General features: G+C 34.4%; 1 protein-coding gene across 1 annotated transcript in view; it reads right to left on the bottom strand.

The window, feature by feature from the left end:
- HMCN1 (hemicentin 1) overlaps positions 1-24690 on the bottom strand; it is a 487037-nt gene that overhangs the window by 293572 nt on the left and 168775 nt on the right. Inside the window, exon 5 of the mRNA XM_021682591.1 lies at positions 2088-2259. Coding sequence (XP_021538266.1) covers positions 2088-2259 — 172 coding nt within the window. The remainder of the gene's footprint in view (positions 1-2087; positions 2260-24690) is intronic.

Below are 24690 nucleotides of genomic sequence, written 5' to 3'. Positions count from 1 at the left end.
AAGCTTTACACTCACTGTAAATAACTTTTAAAATACCGATGTTACTGTCAATGACTTTTTAAAGTAGTAGAACCATCATGCAATGGATATGGGTATTTTTAATTATCCAGGTGGTGAAAACTACAAATCTTTCCTGGGTAGCATGGATATTAGAAGGGAATGCTACCTCAATGGACAAATTCATTTATCTGTAGGAGTCTTGAAAAATAGGTTTGCTTGTTTCGTACATTTCAATTTGATTGGTAGTATGAATGTGGCCTTCAAGGACAATTTCCTATGCTGTATTCTTTTAGGGATTAACTATTCTCTAAGATTCAAACTGAATAAATAAGAAAGCTAGTTACTCTCTTTCCATTTATAAATCCTCACAAATAGGTTTAAAAAAAAAGGTAACACACTAAAGCCACAATGGAAATAATAATATTTTGCAAACATCAACAGGTAAAAAAAATATTTCTAAATGCAAACAGTAGGGAAAATGAGGTTTCTGTCTTTACTAGATTACTTTTCGATATAAGTCTTATAATACTCAACCAGCAATGGAATCAGGCAAGTTCTTAGGGTTGTAACATATGATTGGTAAAACAAAGTACATTTTTTTTAAAGACTTTATTTATTTATCTGACAGAGAAAAAGAGAGAGACCAAGCAGGAGGAGCGCCGGGAGCCCAATGCAGGGCTCTATCCCAGGACCCTGGGATCATGGCCTGAGCCAAAGGCAGACGCTTAACCGACTGAGCCACCCAGGTGCCCCAAGGAAACAAAGTAAATTAAAACATTATTTTTTTTAAGATTTTATTCATTTGAGGGCGCCTGGGTGGCTCAGTTGGTTAAGCGACTGCCTTCGGCTCAGGTCATGATCCTGGAGTCCCCGGATCGAGTCCCTGCATCGGGCTCCCCGCTCAGCGGGGGGTCTGCTTCTCCCTCTGACCCTCCTCCCTCTCATGTACTCTCTCTCTCATTCTCTCTCTCAAATAAATAAATAAAATCTTTAAAAAAAAAAGATTTTATTCATTTGAGAGAGAGAGAGAACATGAGCAGTGGGGAGAGGCAGTGGGAGAGGAAGAAGCAGACTCTGCCGAGCAGGGAGCCCGATGTGGGGCTCCATCCCAGGACCTGGAGATCATGACCTGAACCGAAGGCGGATGCTTAACCATCTGAGCCACCCAGGCACCCCAAAACATTATTCTAATAAGAACACGAATGTGGTCTTTAACTGTGTTATGTAAAATTAGATCTTATCAAGAATATGAAACGGTAAAAAACTAGGCAGTGTGGGCGCCTGGGTGGCTCAGTGGGTTAAGCGGCTGTCTTCAGCTCAGGTCATGATCTCAGGGTCCTGGGACTGAGCCCCATGTCTGGCTCCCAGGGAACCTGCTTCTCCCTCTCCCTCTGCCCCTCCCCCTGTTTGTGCTCTCTATCTCGCTTGCTTTCTCTCTCTCTGTCAAATAAATAAATAAAATCTTAAAAAAAAAACTAGGCAGTTGTTTTAAAAGGAGGCTTTTCATGTTATTCATTAAAAATACATAAAATAGGGCGCCTGGGTGGCTCAGTCGTTAAGCGGCTGCCTTCGGCTCAGGTCATGATCCCAGGGTCCTGGGATCGAGTCCCACATCGGGCTCCCTCCTCGAGGGGAAGCCTGCTTCTCCCTCTCCCACTCCCGCTGCTTGTGTTCCTACTCTCGCTATCTCTGTCTCTGTCAAATAAATAAATAAAATCTTAAAAAAAAATACATAAAATACTGAATTTTACAGACTACGTTACTGTGAAATATTTCCTCATACATAAATTAGGAAAATATAATTTCAGGCTCAAATTAAAATTTTTTTCTTTTGAGTAGTTTAGCTACAATTAAGTTACTAAATATCTGTTTAAATTATTAGGAGTTTCAGTTTTTTGAATCTCATGTTAATTCAATTAATAATTATGACTAAAACAGTTTTATTTTTTTAAACATCTTTCCTAGTCTCTTTTGAATTTACTGAATTATTCATAAAGTTAGCATTAACCTGACATAAATAAGTGTACAAAAACCTTTTACCTTTCATGGTTTTTGTATTTTATTATATGACGTTTGATATATCTCACCTAAAGGATTGCGAATTTCAATCCCTGGAGAAGGGCCACTGAGAGACACAGTAACCTCTTTTAGGCTGGGATCAAAAGGAATTTTCCAAGTGTTTACACCTTGTTCCAAATGATCTGTTGATAAGAGGTGGACTTTAGAGGACTGCACTGCCTCCTCTACCCATTTTAACACCTATAAGAGAAAAGAAGAAGTGTGAGTGATATCAGAAACATTTATAGTTTTATACAGCCACGACTCCTAGATGCAGTATTTTGCTTTGGTGAATCACATGAATCAGGCACTTCCTGTACTGGTGTGAGGTTTATTTTCATCACAGTGAAGAGCAACCTTTTCCTACATCCAGTTATTGTAGTAGATTCAGAATAAAATGCTACTTTAACCCATGCTCAAATGTCAAGTTTTCTACTTGAAATAATATATTCAAAATCAGATTGTGGTGTCCAAAAGCCAGTTAAGTGAAATATGCAGAGATATTACAGACAGCTTTATATTTTTCAAAAAAAAAATGAAAAGAACCTATAAAAAAAAACATGGTATTGCCAATATTGTGAGATCCCTTTTCCTTCCATTCTCTCTTTCTGGATTTCTTTCAATATCCAATTTTAAAAGATAATTAGCAAATTATCTAATCCAATTTCTATATATTGGGTCTCTGAATTATTGGACTATAGTATATAGAATATTGTAATATATATTGTAGTATATTAAATATTGAAAAATAATTGCAATGCCAGCAAAATATTCATTTTTATGATAAAATAAATAAGTACCAAAAACAATGGAAAAAATGACCACTGCATCTTTTAAATCATAGAAAAATATTTCAGATTAGAACCAATTTAAGTAGTGTATTTTGAAAACTAGTCTTTGGGAAAATATTAAGAAATTGGGTTATAAAAATGTGTTAATGCCTCATGGTGAACAAAGAAGAGGACTTCCAATTCTCAGAAGTGTTCTGCAACAGCAAATGCAATTTCTCACTAAACAAACAGTGCATGTCTGTATTGAACTTAACTACAATTAATTCAAAATCATGATAATCTTTAATCTACCTCTGATCTTGCTCTGATACATCTTTCAAGATTATATTCTATTATGAATAATTTCCCTTGTAATTATTCATAAAACACTAAACAGACCTGAATATTAAGCTACAGCCTAACTATTCAAAATAAAAACATTTTTTAAATTACAATAATGGTAGTTACAAATCAATTAATCAAACAACAAAGACTGTGCAATAACTTCACTTTCCATAAAAACTATCCCTTGATGTTTGTTCCCAAGGATGAAGAAAGTGGCTAACACATATTATTATACAAGTAACAATGGTAAGGCAATTACATTCATTCATAAAACAAATGTTTATGGTTCAAGGTACTTTTCCAGGTACTGAGCAATTATTTTAGTCAATATTTAGTAAACACTCTTCTTCTCTAAACTAGTATTCACTAAGTTTTTTGCATGTTTTATACATTATTTCATTTTTAATAAATCTTTCTGTCTTTTCTTTAGTGTCAAGAACCATCCACAACTCTTTCATCTTGGTATACCCAATGCCAAGTGGCATGCTCTACACATGATAAAAGTGGGATATGCACTAATGTGCATGAAGTTGGTCATGATGATGATCATAATGATGTCTTCTTAAATAAAAGATTATGGGAATTCATGAAACAGGGACCCCCTGTTGAAATAACGTATGTGAAGTGCCCATCATATAGTTGCCATATAGTACATATTCATATTTCTTTCCCACTATATCTCAATTCCTTTCTCTTCCCCAAAAAGAATATTTCAACAAATGGCTTCATAGGCCAAGTGAAAAAAAAAATCATGCATGAAAGTCAAATAATATTTCTTTAAATGAAAAAAGAAAGGCAAAGTCATTCCAGATAGAAGACAGGACCTGAAAAAATACACGAAGACAGAAGTATTCCAAATATGTTGGGAACATGATTGAAGCCAAGCAGCTAGTTAAGTGTTCAGAAGAAGGAGAAGCAGAAGATGAAGTTGGAAGCTCGTGTTAAGGGCAGACCATGTATTGTCACCAAGTCAGGATATGATCTTTGGATTTTATCCTAAACACCCCAGTGAAAAATTACTGAAGGGGTGTAAGCAGAGGACTAATATACTGAAAGTGGTATTTTACCAAAAAACACCGTATAGGGGCGCCTGGGTGGCTCAGTTGGTTAAGCGACTGCCTTCGGCTCAGGTCATGATCCTGGAGTCCCGGGATCGAGTCCCGCATCGGGCTCCCTGCTCGGCAGGGAGTCTGCTTCTCCCTCTGACCCTCCTCCCTCTCATGCTCTCTCTATCTCATTCTCTCTCTCAAATAAATAAATAAAATCTTTAAAAAAAAAAAAAAAAAAAAAAACACCGTATAGTGGTGCTATAGACAAATTGAATAGAAAAACCAAATTCATTAAAATTAATTACCCCTAAAATGAAATTATATATTCCCTCAAATTTTAACCTTATAAGGCACATGGAATTTTACATATGAAATGAAGCATATATCAACAAAATTGTCTGAAGAAGCAGATGTCCTATTTGAAAAATGGGCTCTCAGTGTTCATGCTTGAATAGAAATGCTCATCAAATCTGTCCATATGGCTACAGAAATCAGACTTGTAATATTTCACCACAAATAAAACACATTTTAATAATCAGAATGTTGACATTTTTATTTCTTATACATAGAACATGGTTGCCTAACTCAAGGAAATGGAAAAGATTGGCTTATTGTCTCAGAAAGCAATTGATAAATTTGACTGATAATAAATAACTTTGAGGATAATGTCTGGCATAGAGACAAAAGAGGGAAGAGGACAAAAAAAAATTGGATAAATGAACAGAAGACTTGTTTTAAGGGCAAGACACATAATGTGGCTATAAATAATTCTCAATTGAAAAGGAGAAAAAGAATTAGAAAACAGGAATTGCATAATACCTCAAGTTTAACTATGAAATGCAAGAAATGGAAGAAATTTTTTACACATCCTTCTTTAAATGTATAGTGTATCTCTGGGTGGCTCCTCAAATATATCTTTCCTTCAAACTCAGTGCAGAGAAGTTATAATGTATCGCTGGATATCTATCCATTGTCTATTAGGTATGCATAGAAATCACTAAGTCTTAGGCATTCTTATAAAAATGGAAGAATTTCTAATTTAGTTGCATTTTCATATGGCAAGTGTGTTCAAATGGTATGGAATATAAGCACTTTTGGGTTTACTCAATACCATTTCCAATTCATCAACATTTATGAGGCTTTCACAAAGGGATTACTATGTATCATAACATTACTTGTGAAAGATACAGTACAGACTTCTGAAAAGTCACTTTTTTATCCTCCTATAAGAAAAAATCAAATCAAAAACAGATGCAATCCATTTTGTTAGAAAATATAGATTTTACCATCATATGAATAAAAGTAGATCACTGCAAGCTATAGAATCACCATTAGTGAGGTTTCTGGTCTCTTATATTGTCATATATAAGAAAAAATCTTTGTCTAACCATGAGAAATGTCCTCCTGAGATGGGAAATGATCTTCTGTTTTAATGACAAATGGAACAGAACTAGAATAATGTGAGAATCTTTGCATTGGTGCATTTTTACTAACATAAAAACAGTTTCAAACCACTAGGGAACCATTAGTTATACATTAAAAATTTTAATGCAAAAATGTTTCTCTAATAATTTGTCCCAGTTTATATCTCAAAGGGGGTTTGAGACCATCTAATACAGCTCCTTTATTTTACATATGAGGCAACTGATATTTGAGAGTTCTTGTACCATTTAAACACTAACCAGACTGATTCTAGCTCAATAATTATATTTTATATAAGCCCCTGTTCCTGAAGATACTCTCTTACTTTAAATATTTTGCATTCTATGTAATGATCAGTATTTAAAAGTAAGTTCATGTCTGTTCCACTCTGGAATGAGATGCAAGTATTGTTTCAAGGCACAAAACCAGGATACATTGTTATGTATTATGAAATATAATAGTATTAAGCAGAAATGGAAGTAAAATCATTTTGCATAGCCTTCAAGAACAAAATTTGAAGAGCTTTGTTTAGCTGTTTGCAAGAACATTTTTTTCCTTCTGTACTGAAATATAACTGACATATAATAATGCTATATTAGTTTAATTCATTATTTAAATACATTGCAAAATAATCACCACAATAAGTCTAGTTAATATCCATTGTCACACAGTTACAATTTTTTCTCGTTTTTTTTTTTTTAAGATTTTATTTATTTATGAGTGAGAGAGAGCACAAGCAGGGGGAGGGGCAGAGGGAGAGGGAGGAGCAGACTCCTGGCTGAGCAGGGAGCCTGACATGGGGCTTGATCCCAGGACCCTCGGATCATGACCTGAGCTGAAGGCAGATGCTTAACTAACTGAGCCACCCAGGTGCCCCAATTTTTTTCTCTTGTGATGAGAACTTTTAAGATTTACTGTTTTAGCAACTCTCAAACATACACTACAGTATTATTAATGATAGCTACCATGCTGTACTTTACATCCCTAAGATTTACTTATATTATAACTAAAAGTTTGTACCTTTTGACCTCCTTCACCCATGTCTCTCACCCCTCTACCACCCTCCACATCTGGCAACCACCAATCTGTTCTCTGTAGCTAGGGGTTAAGTTTTTGTTTTGTTGTTGGTTATGTTTTAGATTTCTCATATAAATGAGATCATGCAGTGTTTGTCTTCTTCTGTCTGACTTGTTCATTTAGCATAATGAAATATGGCCCTCAAGGTCTATTCATGTTGTCACAAATGGCAAGATTTCCTTCTTTTTATGGCTGAATAATATTCCCAAGTACATACGTACCACATCTTCTTTATTCATTCATCTGTCAATGAAAACTCACGTTACTTCCATGTCTTGGCTATTGCAAATAATATTGCAATGAACATGGAGGTGCATATATCTTTTCAAGTTATTGTTTTCATTTTCTTTGGATAAAAACTTAGAAGTGGAATCAATAGATCATATGATAGTTCTATTTTGCATTTTTTGAGGAACCTCTATACTATTTTCCACAGGGGCTGCATCAATTTACATTCCCCCCCAACAGTGCACAATGGTTCCCTTTTCTCCACATCATTGCCAATACTTGTTATTTCTTGTCTTTTTGCTAAGAGCCATTCTAACAAGTGTGAGTGAGATAGAATCTTATAGTGGTTTTGATTTGCACGTTCCTGATGATTAGTGATGTTGAACATCTTTCTATATACCTGTTGACCATCTGTATGTTTTCCTTGGAAAAATGTCTATTCAGATCCTGTGCCCATTTTTAGTAAGTTGTTTGGTTTTTTTCAATTGAATTGCATTAGTTATTTATATATTTTGGATATTAGTCCCTTACCAGATATATGATTTGCAACTATCTTTTCCCATTTCATAGGTTTGCCTTTTCATTTTGCTGTTGGTTTCCTTTGTTGTGCGGAAGCTTTTTATTTTGATATAGTCCCAGCAGCCTATTTTTTGCTTTTGTTGCCTTTGCTTTGGCTGTCAAATCCAAAAAATCATCACCAGGGCCAATGTCAAGGAGCATACTACCTATGTTTTCTTCTAGGGGTCATATGGTTTCATGTCTCACATCTAAGTTTTTACTCCATTTTAAGTTAGTTTTTGTGTATGGTATAAGATAGTGGTCCAGTTTTGTCCTTTTATATGTGACTGTCCAATTTTCCCAACATCATTTATTGAAGAGCCTATCTTTTCCCCATTGTATATTCTTGGCTCCTTTATCGTAAATTAATGGTATATATATATATATATATATTTATATATATATATATATTTATATATTTATTTATTTCTGGGCTCTCTATTCTGTTCCATTTATCTAAGTATCTGTTTTGTGCCAATACCATACTGCTTTGATTACTATAGCTTTGTAATATAGTTTGAAATCAGGAAATCAGGCTTGTTCTTCTTTCTCAAGATCACTTTGGCTAGTTGGGGTCTTTTGTGATTCTATACAAATCTTAGGATTATTTATTCTATTTCTGTGAAAAATACCATTGGAATTTTGACAGGAATTGCTTTTAATCTGTAGATTGCTTTGGGCAGTATGGACATTTTAATAATATTAATTCTTCCAACCTATGAGCAGGAAATATCTTTCCATTTATTTGTAATTTCATCAAAGTCTTACAGTTTTTAGTGTACAGTTCTTTTACCTCCTTGGTTAAATTTATTCCTAGGTATTTTATTCTTTTTCAATTCTGATTCAATTTGGAAGGATATTTTTAATGTAATGAATTACATCCAAATGGATTTCCCCAGAATATCTTTTCTCCATTCATTGGAAAAATGGAAATATGGTAAAGTGTTAGACACAGTTTGTAATTAAATTATGCATATATTTGTAATGTTGTTGTTGTTTATAATTTTCTTACCTACTAAACTCTAAGTCCCATGAGAGAGAACACTGACCATGGCAGACATGTTCACTACTTTATCTCTTGAAGCTAATATAGTGCATGCGATGTAGTAAATTCCTAATAAATAATTCATGAGAAAGAGGGGAAAGGGGAAAGAGGGAGGTAGAAAGTGAAGAAGAAATTAATTGTATGTCATATCTTTCCATTTAGAGTTAAGAGTGTGTGAAAAGGTAGTATTTGGGCTCTGTATTCATTTGTGACAAACCCTCTCTCAGCACTGAATTTTCAATATTGAAGCTGAATAGGGTACAACTTGCATGTGTGGTCGTAAATGTGAGCACCAGGCTTTATTTAGTTTTTATTTCTTTATTTGGGTAGTTAGCTTGGGATTTAAAAATGCAATGGAGAAATCTCTAAAACTAAGTTAGTTTTTTCCTATTTAAATGCCCAGATGTATGCTTCTCAGTAGCACTGGATGCAGATTTTCACGTTCAGTAATGGTAGAAAGTTAGTCAGAAGATGAATTCAATAAAGCAAGAGCAATGTAAAAGGCTGAGTTACGTGTAAATGTACCCATCTAATAATCAGAACCTATTCTAAAAAAGATTTGTGTAACATTACTACTAATAATAACAAGCACTTTTACAGTGCTTATTACATGCCAGATGCAACAACTTTGTAACAACTCTTTGACACAGCTATGGTTATCTCCATTTTATAGATGAAAAAGAAATGGAAGCATACATCACAACGTTTGTAAGTCACACAAGTAGAAAGAAGCAGGGCTGGCCTTTTGATCCCAGTAATCTTGTACATTTCTAAAGTACAATAAAGAAAAAAATGGCAGTTTTCAAGAATAAATCAGAAATAAAGCTGGTGAAAAACAAAAATCAATGCAAGTGTTTTTAATGAGAAGTGGCAAGCAAATCAGTGATCTGATTAGCTGTATGTTTTTATCACCACTGGGCAACAAATTATCAAGAATTAAATTATATCAAAATAGTAAAGTCTTTAAATCTATATTGTATTTTATGTGAGAAAGACTTGCTATATTTTTGTGGTAGACCCTACGTAATGGCAGAGGCAGGTTTCATTCAACTCTGCTCTGGCTAAGAGAGAGATGATCCTCTGGATAACCAGGAGAGCCTCTCCCCCCACCCCAAAGTCCAAGTACATTTCTACTCTGCAGTATAGCATGGAGCCCATAATTCAGAATATTCTTAGAGTCAACAAGTAGTTATTGAGCACCTACTGAATATAAAGGGTAGTACAGGATATTATAAAGAATACCAAAGAAATAGAAACACATTTCCTGCCTTCTAAGACATGACAATCTAGTTGGAGAAATGGGACAGACATTAAAAACAAATTAACTAGCTCTTACTGTGATGCACTTGTCTACTCAAAAAGTTTTAATGATTCCCAGTTACATCCAGGATAAAGCCCAAGCCAAGAGTATACTAAAGACCGGCAATGTCAACAGTCACCCTGGATGCAGGCAATAAAGAGGTGCACGGTCTGTGAGAAAACAATAATAAAACTTACTAAAAGTTGGTCTATTTTTTTAATATCTCTGAGTCATAGCAAACAATGTCAAAGATTCCTCCTTGAAAAAAATCTTTGTTGGTCTGAAATCTAAACAACTGCCCTTCTTATTGTTGAGTATTAATAATACACATAAGCTTCAAAATAGCACATTTTATTACTTTCCCTTTAAGAAATGTTGTATTCTACATAGACATTAATTCAGAGAACTCCCAATTATACAACAGGTATGTGGTCATGTAAACTATGCTGCTCACTCTCATTTCAAGAGTAAGTATATAGTACTGTGAGCGTACATATTCCTGTGTTTGGACAGCAGATTTGAGCTAAGCCTTGACAGCTCAGGAGTTACGTGATAGGACATGTGTTAAAAAGATCTCTCCAGCCTCTGTGTTGAAATAAGACTCTAGAGGATGCAAGGACAGAAGCAAGGAGATCAGATATGAACACTGCAATAATCTGGGTGGGAGATGACCCAGACTGACCCAGACCAGGGTTTTGGCAGTGGGGCAATGAGAAGTGACCAGTTCTGGATGTTTACTGAGGTCAGGCTTGACAAAGTTTCCTGAACACTGAGACTGAGAAGACTGCAGAGAGAGTGATTTAATGGGGTGGTGGAATGACCATGAGATGAAAGCTCTAAGCTTGGGCATGCTAAATTTAAGACATCTATTTATTAGATATCCAGGTGGAAGTATGAAGGAGGTGGTTGGATATATGGAATTGGAGTTCACTTGAGAGATCCAGATAGGAGATATCATGGAATTTAAAGTCATGACATTTCCCTTGCAGCTCCTTCCCACCAAGAACTTAAACAAAGGAGGAAATACATCATCCTGTGATAAGAAGCTTAGATATCCATGCATAATGGCTTGGAATAGAGCCCTGGAACAAATTTCCCCTTGTTCTGATTCCAGGAAACCTTCCCATGATAATCTGCCCCCCTTGTATATGTGCCTGCAGGGAGTGAATGCACTAGCCACGTCAATACAAGAGTTCTAGACTTATGGCAATTAGATTTCTCATCACAGATGAATGAGTTGGCATTCTGATTTTATACAAAACCGCTATGAGTTTGGTTAATGTGAGTCTCTTCCTGAGGACGGGTCCACTCACAGAGTGTGCTGACAAACCCAATTTCACAGTTTGCAAATTTTAGCAAATCACTTTGAGATGTCACACTTTGAGTTTTCCTGAAAAGGTCTTTTGTTGATAATATCCATTTGTATTACTTTTTGTGTACCTAATACTTACTTAATTTGGAAAATTGTACAGTGAGCTTTTCTAACAGTAAGGGCTCATAAACAAGTGTGATTGGTGATTCATAGGACAGGTCTCTACAATGCTCGTGCTAAAAGTATGCAAAATAAGGAATAATTTGTATTATAAGGTTGGTTTTTTTTAAAGACTTTCTGGTGGAATGAAAATTTTACCCAAGTCATACAGAGAGTATGGGTTGGAGGAAGGGTTCGAAATGGGAACAGTACTAGGAAGTTTGGGTTCAGTGGGGACACTACAGAGAACTGATGACAAAAGCGACCCTCAACTTTCAACTCTATGAACACCAAAAGTATTTGTAAAACTACCACACCTTCAACATGATGCAAGTTCTCTAATGTGCAACAGCTGAAAAAATAAGAGCACACTTCAGACATTTTCGAAGGGTGAAATCATTCCTGCTGGTTATTTTAAAGTGTCAAAGTATATTTCATTAGTTTATCTTCATAAAATTCTTATCTGTCACAACTTCAATGTGTTACAAATGACTGAGGAAATTCAGTTTGCCAGAAAATACACTTTAAAATAATAAAAATACAAAAGATAGACTTTTATACATTAGATCCACAGACCTTATTCATCTTCTAGCTGAAGATGTGTATCCATTTACCAAACTCTCCCTATTTCCCACACTCTCCAGCCCTGGAAACCACTCTTCTACTCTCTGTCTCTATGAGTGTGACTTTTCTTCTTCTTCTTTTTTTTTTTAGATTCCACATAGGACTTATACCATGCTGATAACACTATATTATATAATTGAAATTTACTAAAAGAGTAGAACTTAAATGTTCTCACCAAATAATAATATATAATAATAATAATAATAATAATTTTTAAAAAGATAAATTTGTGAGTTGATGAATGTCTTTTCACAATGTTTATGTATATCATGTCATCACAATTTACACTTTACATATCCTACAGTTTTATTTCTCAATTATACCCCAATAAAGCTAAAAAAATAAATAAAAGATTGATTTTTTCATTCATGTCTCCCTTTGAATCATTTTATGTTTGCCTGGGTCTTTTGGTTTGTTTGTTTCATTTTTTTCCTCTACTAAATACCTATCTATTTTAGAATGGAAAAACCTCAGTGAATTCAAGTCTCTCATTAAAACTCTTCCTAGTTATTAAAGCTAAAGATATTATAAAAATACATAAGTACATAAATACATGCCTTTGTGTACAGACATACATGCTGTATCTGTACATACATACATAAATGTATGTATGCCTATATACATAGACTAGTTGTGGTCTCACTCCTGGCTACACCAAAGCAGGAAAAAGTCCAAACTTACTCCAAACTCTTTTTGAGTAACAAAAACACCCTAATTAAAGAGATACTTGAGTACTATTAAAGTTAGCATTTTACTTGAATAGATATGCAGAATTATATAAGTATGTGGACATAATACATGGGAGGAAGATTCATAATTTAACCAGATTCTCAAAGGGAGATAGGAGGAGAGTTTTAAAAACAACTTTACAGAGGTATGGTCTCTTCTACAGAACAGTCTTTTTTACATTACTAAACAAAAAAAATTTTTTTTGAAGTATCTGAACATCTTACTTAAAACAGATAAATTAGTGCATGAAATAATTCACACTACAAAGAAATTCTGTATTTCATAAATGGGCTATAAGCTCTTTTCAAGTGTTTTATTTTAATAGTCATTAAATAACTAAGAGAAGAGACTATGAGCTAAAGTATTTCCAAGTACTAGAGCAAATTTTAATTTATAACAACTAAGAACAGTAGGTATTTACGTGCCCTGATCTACCCCCCACCTCCATTTTACTGGAAGAAAGCTAAAATACAAGATCGTCTGGTTTCTACTTGACATGTAAAAATCCTATTAGTCCCTTAAAACAAACACCTAATGAAAATTAGCAAGATCTTTTCCAGAAAACTTCAAAATATAGAATTTATTCCCAAGAAGAATTTACTAGGGTCTAAGATCTGTTTCTTAAGTTCAGGAACCTAATTTCAACTGGGACTAAATCAATTTGGGGTAGAGAACTTACTTCTTTGGGGCAGACATACATATATTGAACCCCCAAGACTGATAATGCCAACTCACATATTTACAAGGAGGAATCAGAACACTTTATGACCACATGACTTCTCTACTGGCTTCTAGAGGCAGACTTATTCTGGGCTCCAAATCATACCTGTATGCTTGTTTTGATGGCTACCATTTTATGTATGTATGTATGTATGTATGGAAGCATGTATGTACATATTTTGTGATGGCTACCATTTAAAAAGCACTTACATGCTAAGCCCTATACTAAGAACTTTACAAATTTTACTTCAAATGTTTTCCATAACCTCTAAATATTTACATTTTATACCATGTAACACATTGCCAGTAAATATAAGATATAAGATTCCCAAAAAAGGCAAAGAACCCTAAACCTCATACTACTAACCAATGTAAGATTATAATATAGGGTGAAGTTCTTTAGGTGCCCATCACCCCCTCATATTCCTACCTTTGAAAGAAATCTTGGATTCCAAATGACCCAGGTAAGAAAAGAGAGAGGGGGAGGGAGGAAGGAGAAAGGAAAGGAAGGGAGGGAGGGAGGGAGAGAAGGAAAGAGGAAAGGAGAGAGAAGGGGAGAGAGGAAAAAAAATAAATTAGATTTTGAGCTTCTAAGGGTCTATGTCCTAGTAATTTAGAAGTGACTGAATGGATTTCAAGCATAATTTTGACTCTATGCAATTTTCAAATTATGCCCTGGTTTAAAATGACATCCTCCACACACACTTAAATTGTAAATCCACCATACTGTCATGTGCTTGTTGAGTTTGGGGAAAAAGACAGGGGAAGTGATTTAGATGTATTAAACACTTAATAGCATTTGGCTGATTAATCTCACAATACCAATGCTCTTCTCAGTGAGATAGAAAAAGCTTATAGGCTATAAACTACAGTTCTTTTCTTCCTTAATCACAACTACCTTGGACCAAATAGATCCTAACTCAGCTGGCTGAAGATCCCTCATTTTTTGACAGAACTTGGGTGGACACTGTAAACATCTCCCTCAATGACTTAACTGTCTCTATGCTGCCATGTTGATTAGCACCCATCCTGATTTATATATTATTTAGATATTTTAACATTCAGTCAAGTTATAGGCAAGCTTCATTGACCTCAGGCCATATGTCACTAAAAGAGGCCTTTTGCATATCTCTGCTCTATTTATGTGTTGATTTTAAACTAAAGTTCTCAAGATCTCATCATATTTTCCATATTCCCAAACACCCTCCTAAGAATTAATAACAAACTCAAAAACAAAGCTTTAGGAAGTTTATACATTCAAATGTCATATAATAGAGCTTTACGTACATACAATGAGGAGATAAACTGGGATTTTAAAGGTCCAATTGCTCAAAGGTTTCACAGGGCATAAATGCTAGTAACAATGTGTGCTTTAAGCAGTCAGGAAGAGGAGCCATCAATGTGGGAAATGCTTTATAGACATGGTAAAACTTCAACATTATACAGCTTTTTAAATCTGGCACCATGCATGAAAACTTCAGTAACACTAACTCCTTCCAGATTCCCTCTAATCTTTAGCAAGGACCCTTCAATTTACAAGATAGCCTAGATTTTCCTGGTAACGTTAGCAGTAATATAGGTGGATATTCAGCACTTGCCAAACATCTTCAGTCTCCCTTTTAAATTACAGTAAAACTTTATTAGCTCTTACAACAAAATCATCACTCCAGAGATGGCCGTTGGAAACAACTGTACAAATCTTAGGAGGTCCTAAGGGTAAAAGAGAAAAGTAAAGCAAGAATCGAATTTGGGAAGTAAATGAAAGCAATGGATTAAGTCAGAGAAAGACCCATCAGGATACCAAGAGGTACTCTAGTCTGAAAAAGAATAGATTACAAAGTAAAGGAATAAAGGCAAAACAGAGGCAGGAGAACAATTTCAACACTCTGGGGAGTGGGTAGGAAATAATGGGAAGGGGGAGAAAGGGAAAAAGAAAAAGCATCCAACCCATAGGCTATTAGGGTCTTTGGACTAAATACTACCTCTTGTTTATTTTAAACTTAATTATCACAGTATATTAACAACTGAAGAAAGAATAAAACTGACTTATGGCCTGAAAAGGGATTTTATATTAAGTCAATAAACATTTAAGTACAATCATGCTACCAAATAGTAGTTCTATACTAGATACACAAGGGTGAAAGTATGCTTCCTGCCTATGTTAGTTCTACAAGGCCAGAGTTTAAGCAACTAGAGAACACACATATTTGGCATTTACTATCATAAACTAGGGTAACATCCTCTCTGTTTCACCCCTAGTAAATTCATGTTTTTGAGCTGGGGGTACAGTTCTGAGTTTCTGACTGAGGAGCAATGGAAAGAACCTTCAGCAAAAGATAACAGAACACTGATGTTTCCCCAAAAACCTCCTATTTAGGGACAAATTTGGCCTAAAGCTTATTCAGTTTGGGGGGCCCCACTTAAGAAAAAAAAAATACAAAGTCACAACTATAAAAGTTGGAACAAAAATAGTTACCTGCAATAAAAAATAAGACATACACTTTTCAAATTATTAAAGCCTGACAAATCTAGAAATTAATAACAATTTTGTTATTGTTAACTAACAAGAGTCTATGATATTTTGTCCCCTGCATTTTTGACTGATATTCTTTGAATGTCTATTCCCATAACAAAAAAATGTGTAGTATTTTCTATAAAGAGAACAGACTGATAATTCAATCTTTTCTCTAACACTGTTTATCAAAAGGCATTTTTAAATTCTTAGCTGGCATGCTTTAAAAATTCAACTTGATACACTGACACACTTGGTTCTTGTAGCATTGCTAGAGCTATGGATCTAAAAAAATAGTCAAGATCATCCCAATGTCAGTGGAAACAAGGGCACGTGTCAAAGGGGAAGTCAGGGTTGAAGGATATGGCAGTCTTAACCAATCACAGTTTAAGTATCTTATTTTTGCAACTCTGTTCCGCACACCTTTTTAACTCTGTGAAAGCATTTCAGCTCATTTCCCAGAGCCTTGGAAGGGGTTCATACAAAACAAAGTCCCTTAGACTTAAGTTATGTTACCTTCACTGTAATCTTGCCTCCACTCCCATTCTTTGAAGGGCACATTAATTGCAATGTCCCTGCCCACTTACTACACCAATCAAATGGCAGTCATCAATGTCAGATTTTTTTCTGCTTGAAGACCAGTCAACTGGGTCTGTGACTGGGTGTGGAGTAAATATGAAATGAGAGTAGAAGGCTCTTTTCTCATTTCTCATTCAGTTTTCCCATAAATAATACTATTATGATCCTTATTGAACAAAAACTGCATATTTTTCCCAGGTTACAGAATTAACTGAGGAGTAGGTAGGGAGGGTGAATGAGTACTGTCCTGCAATCTTCAACACCTATAAAAAGGAAAAGTGAATGCATATACCTTGGAGGAGAGGAAATTAAATATAAAAATGGGGACCTTATCTTTTAAAAGCCAGGCAGAAAACAGAGGCATGATCCCATGGTATAGAGAGTCACCAGTGGTCAAGAATGAATATACTCTTGATGGGGGGATTCATAGTCTAGTGGAGAAAATAAACATGTAATAAATAATAACAGGACTCTAACAGGTACAATAATAAAAGTGTATGTCAGGTATGATTACACCGATGATTAACTGGGTTTGTCTGGAAAGGTGGCCACCCATACTTGAGATGGGTTTTGAAGGATGAGCAGGAATCAAATGAACAAGCAGAAGGAGAGCATTCGGGACAGAAGGAAAAACAAGTTTGAAGGCACAGAGGTAAGATACAACATGACATATCTGAGAGATATAAAAGTGTGTGATGGCTGGTGTGCATACAAAGTGGTAAGAGAGAAAGGGGGGAAGGACCGAGAAGAACATAGAAGTCCTTACATGCCATGCTAGATGCCAGACCTTACCCTGAAGATCTGTGGAAATCACAGAAGGAAGTTAGAATAGAGGATCACAATTTTTTTTTAAGATTTTATTTATTTATTTGACAGAGAGACACAGCGAGAGAGGGAACACAAGCAGGGGGAGTGGGAGAGGGAGAAGCAGGCTTCCCGCTGAGCAGGGAGCCCGATGCGGGGCTCGATCCGAGGACCCTGGGATCATGACCTGAGCCAAAGGCAGACGCTTAACGACTGAGCCACCCAGGCGCCCCCAGAGGATCACAATTAAGTTTATATATAAGATGGATTTTACTGGAAAAATATGGAGTATGAATTGGGAGGGTCAGGGAATACTGGAAACAGAGGGATCAGCAATGTGGCAGTTAAAATAGACTAGTCAAAAAATAATGAACAACCAATAGATAGTGGGAAGGAAGGAGAGGAAATAGGTGCCAAAGATAACTTAGGTTCAACATTACCTAAGTGGCAATTTAATGTGAGACATGAAAAAGAAGGAAGGTCTGGAATGACTCAGATTTCTGGCTTGAGAAACAAGAATGATGATGTTCTTTAACTCTGATCAGAAATTTTAAAGGAAAGTATGGTTCAAGAGGCATCACATCAAAAGGTGAATACTTCAACTAGTAAAAGGAAAAAGGAAAACTAAAACAACATGAAAGTATATTTAAAATTTACTACAAAGACAAAATGTTATATCAATTATAAAAGATTACTTTTTATTATAAAGAATGAGAAAAAACTCTTAAGTTATAGTGTACTTATCAATTCAAAGAGTAGGTAAGCTAATTAGTTTTGGATCCCTTTACTAGAACAGAATGACTATAAAACTGTTCTGTTCATGACTATTAAAGTGATTTATGTATTGAACAATTAGAATAAACCTGGTCTCTATCAATTGCATAATACTGAAATTCAATTTGACCAAAAGTCTTGAGGGATCAGTTCTAAAAGTCTTGCTGTTTCTGTATCTAACATAAATAATTTTATATTACATTCTTGTTTTCAAGTTTTATATTGAAACTTTTTCTTACCATAACAGTAACATATGCTATTGGAAAAGAGTCAATCATATAAGAAGAAAATAAATAACACCCACTATTGTACTGCCTTTAAATAATGACTCAGTATTTTGGTATTTCTTTCCATATTTGTATGTATGTGTGTGTGCGTGCACTTACACATAGGCTTATTTATTATTTACATAATTAGGATTATACTCCACATATAGTTTTTTTTTAAAGATTTTATTTATTTATTTGACAGGGACACAGCGAGAGAGGGAACACAACCACGGGGAGTAGGAGAGGGAGAAACAGGTTCCCGCAGAGCAGGGAGCCCAATGTGGGGCTCGATCCCAGGACCCTGGGATCATGACCTGAGCCCAAGGCAGATGCTTAATGACTGAGCCACCCACATGCCCCTCCACATATAATTTTATACACTTCTTTTTTTTTTAAAGATTTTATTTATTTGAGAGAGAGAATGAGAGAGAGAGAGAGAGAGCACATGAGGGGGGAGGGTCAGAGGGAGAAGCAGACTCCCCACTGAGTGGGGAGCCCGATGCGGGACTCGATCCCGGGACTCCAGGATCATGACCTGAGCCGAAGGCAGTCGCTTAACCAACTGAGCCACCCAGGCGCCCTAATTTTATACACTTCTTATTTCAATATATATTATGAGAACTTATTATACACTCATGTATCTAATAGACATTTGAAAATACAAAAGAAATTAGACTTCATGTCCTGAAGCACATTTTTTGATTATTAAATGAGATTATCATAAATACTTAAGGTTGGGGTTAGGAGACAAATTAAATGCAGCAATTTACAGGTAATGAACTAATCTATGTCCAGCCTCCCAGGGAAAGAGGCAAATCCCAAGACTAGATATTTGTTACTCAGTGACAATGTAAGAAATGTCTTACATGTGCTCTTTTAGTAAGAGGCTCTTGACATGTAATCCATCATGGACTGGTTGAACTCAGCACTTTGAGTTTCCACACCACAAAAAGAAATACTTGGAAATTCACCATGGTTTCATAAAACTATTGCATTGATTCCTTGGTTATTTTCTAAGGCCTTGGTTTACAAATGGAACATTGCGATAGAGGGAGAACACCTTTCTCATTCCTAAGTCATAATTAATTTTTATGGTAATTAGCCACACAATCTGTACAAACTTCTGGTAAATATACTGAAGTCAGCATCTTTGATTTTAGTGCAAATAAAAAATGTGGCTTTATGATTCAGTAAGAAACCGAATGTCTTGGCCTGAACATGAATAGGAAAGAATATTGGCAAGAAAAATGACCACAGTGTTTCTCTCAGCAATCACAGGGTAGAGAAATGGAATTACAGGCTAATTATCTAATACTTTAAGCACATAAAATACCTTGTAACAGATGAAAAATCAATGAGAAGTATTAATTCATTAGAAATTTAATGCACAGATTTCAAATGGCGGCTTTCACTTGCAACATATATTCATAATAAGTAACAGTTATAGCATCAGTGGAGCTCAAACATTTTATTTCTAACTTTATCTACCCAATAAATAATGCTGGTATTAATCAGACACATCTGTAAACAAACAAAAAAAAAAACAGATTATATTAATCCAAGGAGGTAATCAACAAAATGTTAATTAAATTGTCCCCAATGCCCAGGAATTAGAGTAACTAATCCTTGACTCAGAAGTTAGGAGAACCAAACAGATAATTCTGGAGACTAAATGAAATGGTCAAGAAATTTCCACAAGGACAAAGATAATTATAGTTAAATGTCAGAAATGTATCACCAGAAACAGCCCCAAATGATGTTTATTAGTCTTACAGACATTAGATGATAGGTAAATACCCAAAATGAGTAATGTTTATAGTTTCAGTAATTGTTTTCATGTGAATCCTTATATTTAAACCTAACATGCTTATATTCAATAATTGTCACCATATTTCTGAAGGAAACTCCAAAGATTTTGCTGGAAGCACTTTTTTTATTGCTACGAAAAAATAATAATGATACCATACACATCTACCAGAATGGCTAAAATGAAAAAGACAGAAAACACCAACTGTTTTCTTATATATTATTGTTGGGTATAAACTGAACCAACTATGGAAACAGGTGGCATCTACTGAAGGTGAACTTACATTCTGCAACCCAGCATTCTCACTCCTAGGTATTTAACCAAGAGAAATTAATACATATGTACAACAAATGATACATCCTAGAATGTTCAGAGCAGCACTATGTCTGGAAATTAAACTGGAAAACTGGAAATTATCCAACTATGTATCAACAATGGAAAGGATAAATAGAATGTGGTATATTCATAAAATGAATTCAATATATGAATGAGAATGAATAATCTACAGGCACTGATGTGGCAGAATCTCACAAATACACTTTTGAACAAAAGAAGACAGACACTAAAGTGCACACGCTGTTTGACTGCATTTATATAAAGGACAAAATTTGCCAAACTAACCTATGCTTTTTGAGGACAGAATAAGGGTAACACCTGTAACTGGAAGGTGGGCTGAAGAAGGGTTTCTTGGGGGCCTGGTAATGTTTTGTTTCTCAATCTTGGTGTTGGTTATCCCGGGTGTACTGAGTTTGTGAAAATGCATGCTTATGTGCACTTTTCCGTATGTATATAATACTTCAATAAAAAGTTTAAATTAAAAGAAAAATTAATAATTACTCATAAAAGCACTTTCCTAACCAAGCATATTCATTATATTTATTAGGTAAACCTTAACTGAAATAAAATTTCACTAATTAAATTCAAGAAGCCCAACTATACACCTAGAATTATAGGGTATTCAAAAGACATAAGATGGAAAGAAATAAATAAAAGATTCCCATGGTAGCAAAATTTATAATAATGCTGGGCAACACACTAGACACAAAGGAAATCATTAAAAACAATAAGTAATAATATATACACTGATTTTTTCCAGCTTTTAAGATACCATATAAGATTCACTATTATTTTGTGTGCTAATTAGAAATAATAAAAAAAAAACACTTCTAATCAATCTTTGACATGCCACTGATTGCAAAACAAATTCCATTTAAAATATATAAGGTGCTTTTTTTTTTTTTTAAAGTGCCTCTTATAATGGATGAGAAATGTGCCAAAACAGATGGTAAGTATTACAGACGGTCAGAACAGGAAAGCATCCACATGGCAGGTATACTCCAGGAAGGATTCATGTGTTAGGTGGGATAGAAGAGGGTCCTTGAAAGGTGGAAAGGAAAGAAGTTAAAAGCTAGAAGGTCAAGTTATTTCAAGTTCAAGAAGCTTTAGAAGCAGAAGTGCAGACGCAGCAAAGTACTCTATACTGTGTGGAGGCAGAAGGGAGATAGCCTAATTAGAGTGGGGAATGGAGTATTAAGAAATATCTGGAGACATATTTGGATGGCAAGGTGAGACCAGATTATAGAGGGGTTGGGATTCCAATGAAAACAATTTGGATACCATTCAGCTGGCAGCAAGGGTTGGGTTTTAGAACATGAGCCAGAAGTGATTGCAGTGATGTTTGAGGAAGCTTATCTTACTAGACTGGATTGGGGAAACTAGAAGTAGAGAAAGAAGAAATTACTGCAGTAATACAGGTGTGAGGTGATGAAGATTTGGGCTGGAGTGCTGATATAACAAAGTGCATTAAATAAAAATTTCCACAATGTAAATTTATGGTGCATTCCATATGTAAAATTAAACTTGATGTTACAGTGAGTACAGCTACCTAAAAAGAAACTGCATGCTCTTCTTTTTTATGAAACATTTGACTTAAGATTGGAACCTTGAACACATGTCTGATCTAAAAATATATTTTGTGCAAATAATAAAGATGAATAAAAAAGAGTTACACTGAGAAATAAATATCCCCAACAACAGAAGATTAGCTGTTGCCCTTCCTGTACTCAGAGTAGATATAATTAAAGGGGATAATGTGTTACTCATTCAAAATCTTCTGGTTCATCTAGTTATAGACATATACTTGTGTTTATAAATCTTAGAAACAGAGCAATAGAAGCTAAACCTGTAACCTTAAGAGACCTAATTTAGAGGACTGAATATAGGAACATAGTCCTTTAATATAGTGACATGTAGTCTAATCATGCTGATAGTTTAGAAAAAAGAAAAACTTTGGTCACAACTTAAAAGTAAAAAGGTAGTTTTTAACATAGCTAACAATGAAAAACTTACTATTTACTTATAGAGCATAATAATTTCAGAAAAAGATGGAATCCGATTACCTAGTTTTCTGCTTTGATCATGTCTATAACTCAACAGAGATGGTGGTAAATGCTGTTAAATGGTTTTCAAAAACCATATAATCATGGTCTTTATGTCTATCTGTCATTATGTAAGCAAAAGATGGTAATTCTTATTCTTCCTTATAGGAGTTTGTTGTCCTTTTCTATATATTATCTCTATATTTATAAAGTCACTTAGTAATATATCTTCACTCTTAATAATGAAAAAAATCTTTTCTAACATAATGAATTGGTAATTTCTTTAATAACTTTTGCTCCTCTGCAATTCAAGTTTTTCACAGTTCTTGTGTCAAACAAGGATGACTACCAGACAAAATACAAAATAAAGGCTTGTCTAAGGACAGTATTTTTCCATTGATTATTATAAACCATTTCTAAAGACATATTAGTATAATATTACTTCTTAATCATAATGCACAACTTTATAACATTTTAAGATTTTAGGTTTTCTGTTATTTATAACTAGCCTATTTTACCACTTCATACATAATGATTTGCATTTGTCTCAGTATTGTTGAATCCTTTAAAATAACGAATGCTGTTCATTGCAGAATGACCATTATATGATATGATAAAGTTAAACAGCTCTGATTCTGAGGTATCATGCCCTTGGCAGTTTCCTCCATTTGGTCTCCCATGGGTCCTCTATAAAACATTCTCTGCAAAGCACTACCTGCTTTCCAAAACAGACACAATGTTTAATTGATTGGCTTAGTAACCTGTTTCAGACACTTTCAAATCAATTTTGCTTCATGAGGGAGTACCAAGATGGGAATTACCGTCCCCAAAACAACTAAAACAATACAGAAAATAGCTTCTTAAAAAACATAATCCAATAATAAAAAGATTGTGAGCCTTAAGATATTACAAACAAATGAGAGGAGCCCAGGACTTCCAGCTGGAGGCAATTTCCAGCCTGGACATCAAATTGAGCTGAGGAAACAGATATCTGAATTTGGAGAGGCTGAAGCAACTAGAACTTTAACATAAGGATAATTATAAAATGTTATTTTAAAAATTTATCTAAAAGATAATTGACCATCTAAAACATTATACATGAATAGCAATGTACTGTGAGTTTCATAATGCATGCAGAAAAAATTAATGATGACAATAGCTCAGTGGATGAAAGGGAAATGAAAATATACTGTTGTAAAAGTTATTTTTATAATATGTGAAATATTACTGCAGGTATATTGTGATAAGTTAAAATTGATATTAAGGCTTAAATCAACCACTATAAACATAAAACACTGAGCTATAGTTGGTAAGTGGAAATTAAAGGAGAGACAAAATATGTTCAATTAATGCAAAGGTGAACAGAAAAAAATAGGAAAAAATTTTAGCAAAGAACACATGGAAGAAAAACAGTAAGATGATCTATTTAAGCCCATTTGCATTGATAATTACATTAAGCATTATGGTCTAAATACTCCAATTTTTTAAAAAGAGAGTATCACTCAGGATACAAAAAGGAAGACCCAATCATATGCTGTCTACAAGAAACACACTTTAAATATAAAGGTGCTGATAGATGATGAGCAAAAGAATGACCTGGATTTGTTTTATTAAGATTAAAAAAAAACTAGATTTCAGAACAAGAATATTACCAGAAATAAAAAAGAGAGTTCAAAATGATAAAGGGTCAATTCAACAAAAACACATAACAATTCTACATATGTATGCACCCAATAATAGAACCTCAAAATACATGATGCAAGATATAACATAACTAAAAAGACAGTAGGTAAATTTACATACAATTAAATTTTAGCATTTCTCTTTTGATTAGAACAAATAGACACAAAATTAGTAAGCATATAAATCTGAAAAACACTATGAAAAAATTAGACCTATTGGCATTTGTAGAACACTTCAACTGACAAAAGAAAAACACACATTCTCAAGTGCATGTGGATCTATGCTTAGCCATAAAACAAGTCTCAGCAATTTTAAAGTAAAGTCATACAAAGCATGTTCTTTGACTATAATGGAATTATATTAGATATTCATAAGAGAAAAGTATATTTCCAAGTACTTGGAAATGAAACAACATGATACTAAATACCTCATGGATCAAAGAAGAAAGCACAAAAGAAATTAGAAAATATTTTAAACTGAATAAAAAT

This window comes from Neomonachus schauinslandi, chromosome 6 (genome assembly GCF_002201575.2).
Source record: "Neomonachus schauinslandi chromosome 6, ASM220157v2, whole genome shotgun sequence".
NCBI lineage: Eukaryota > Metazoa > Chordata > Mammalia > Carnivora > Phocidae > Neomonachus > Neomonachus schauinslandi.
This window is presented reverse-complemented; position numbering and strand designations above follow the sequence as displayed.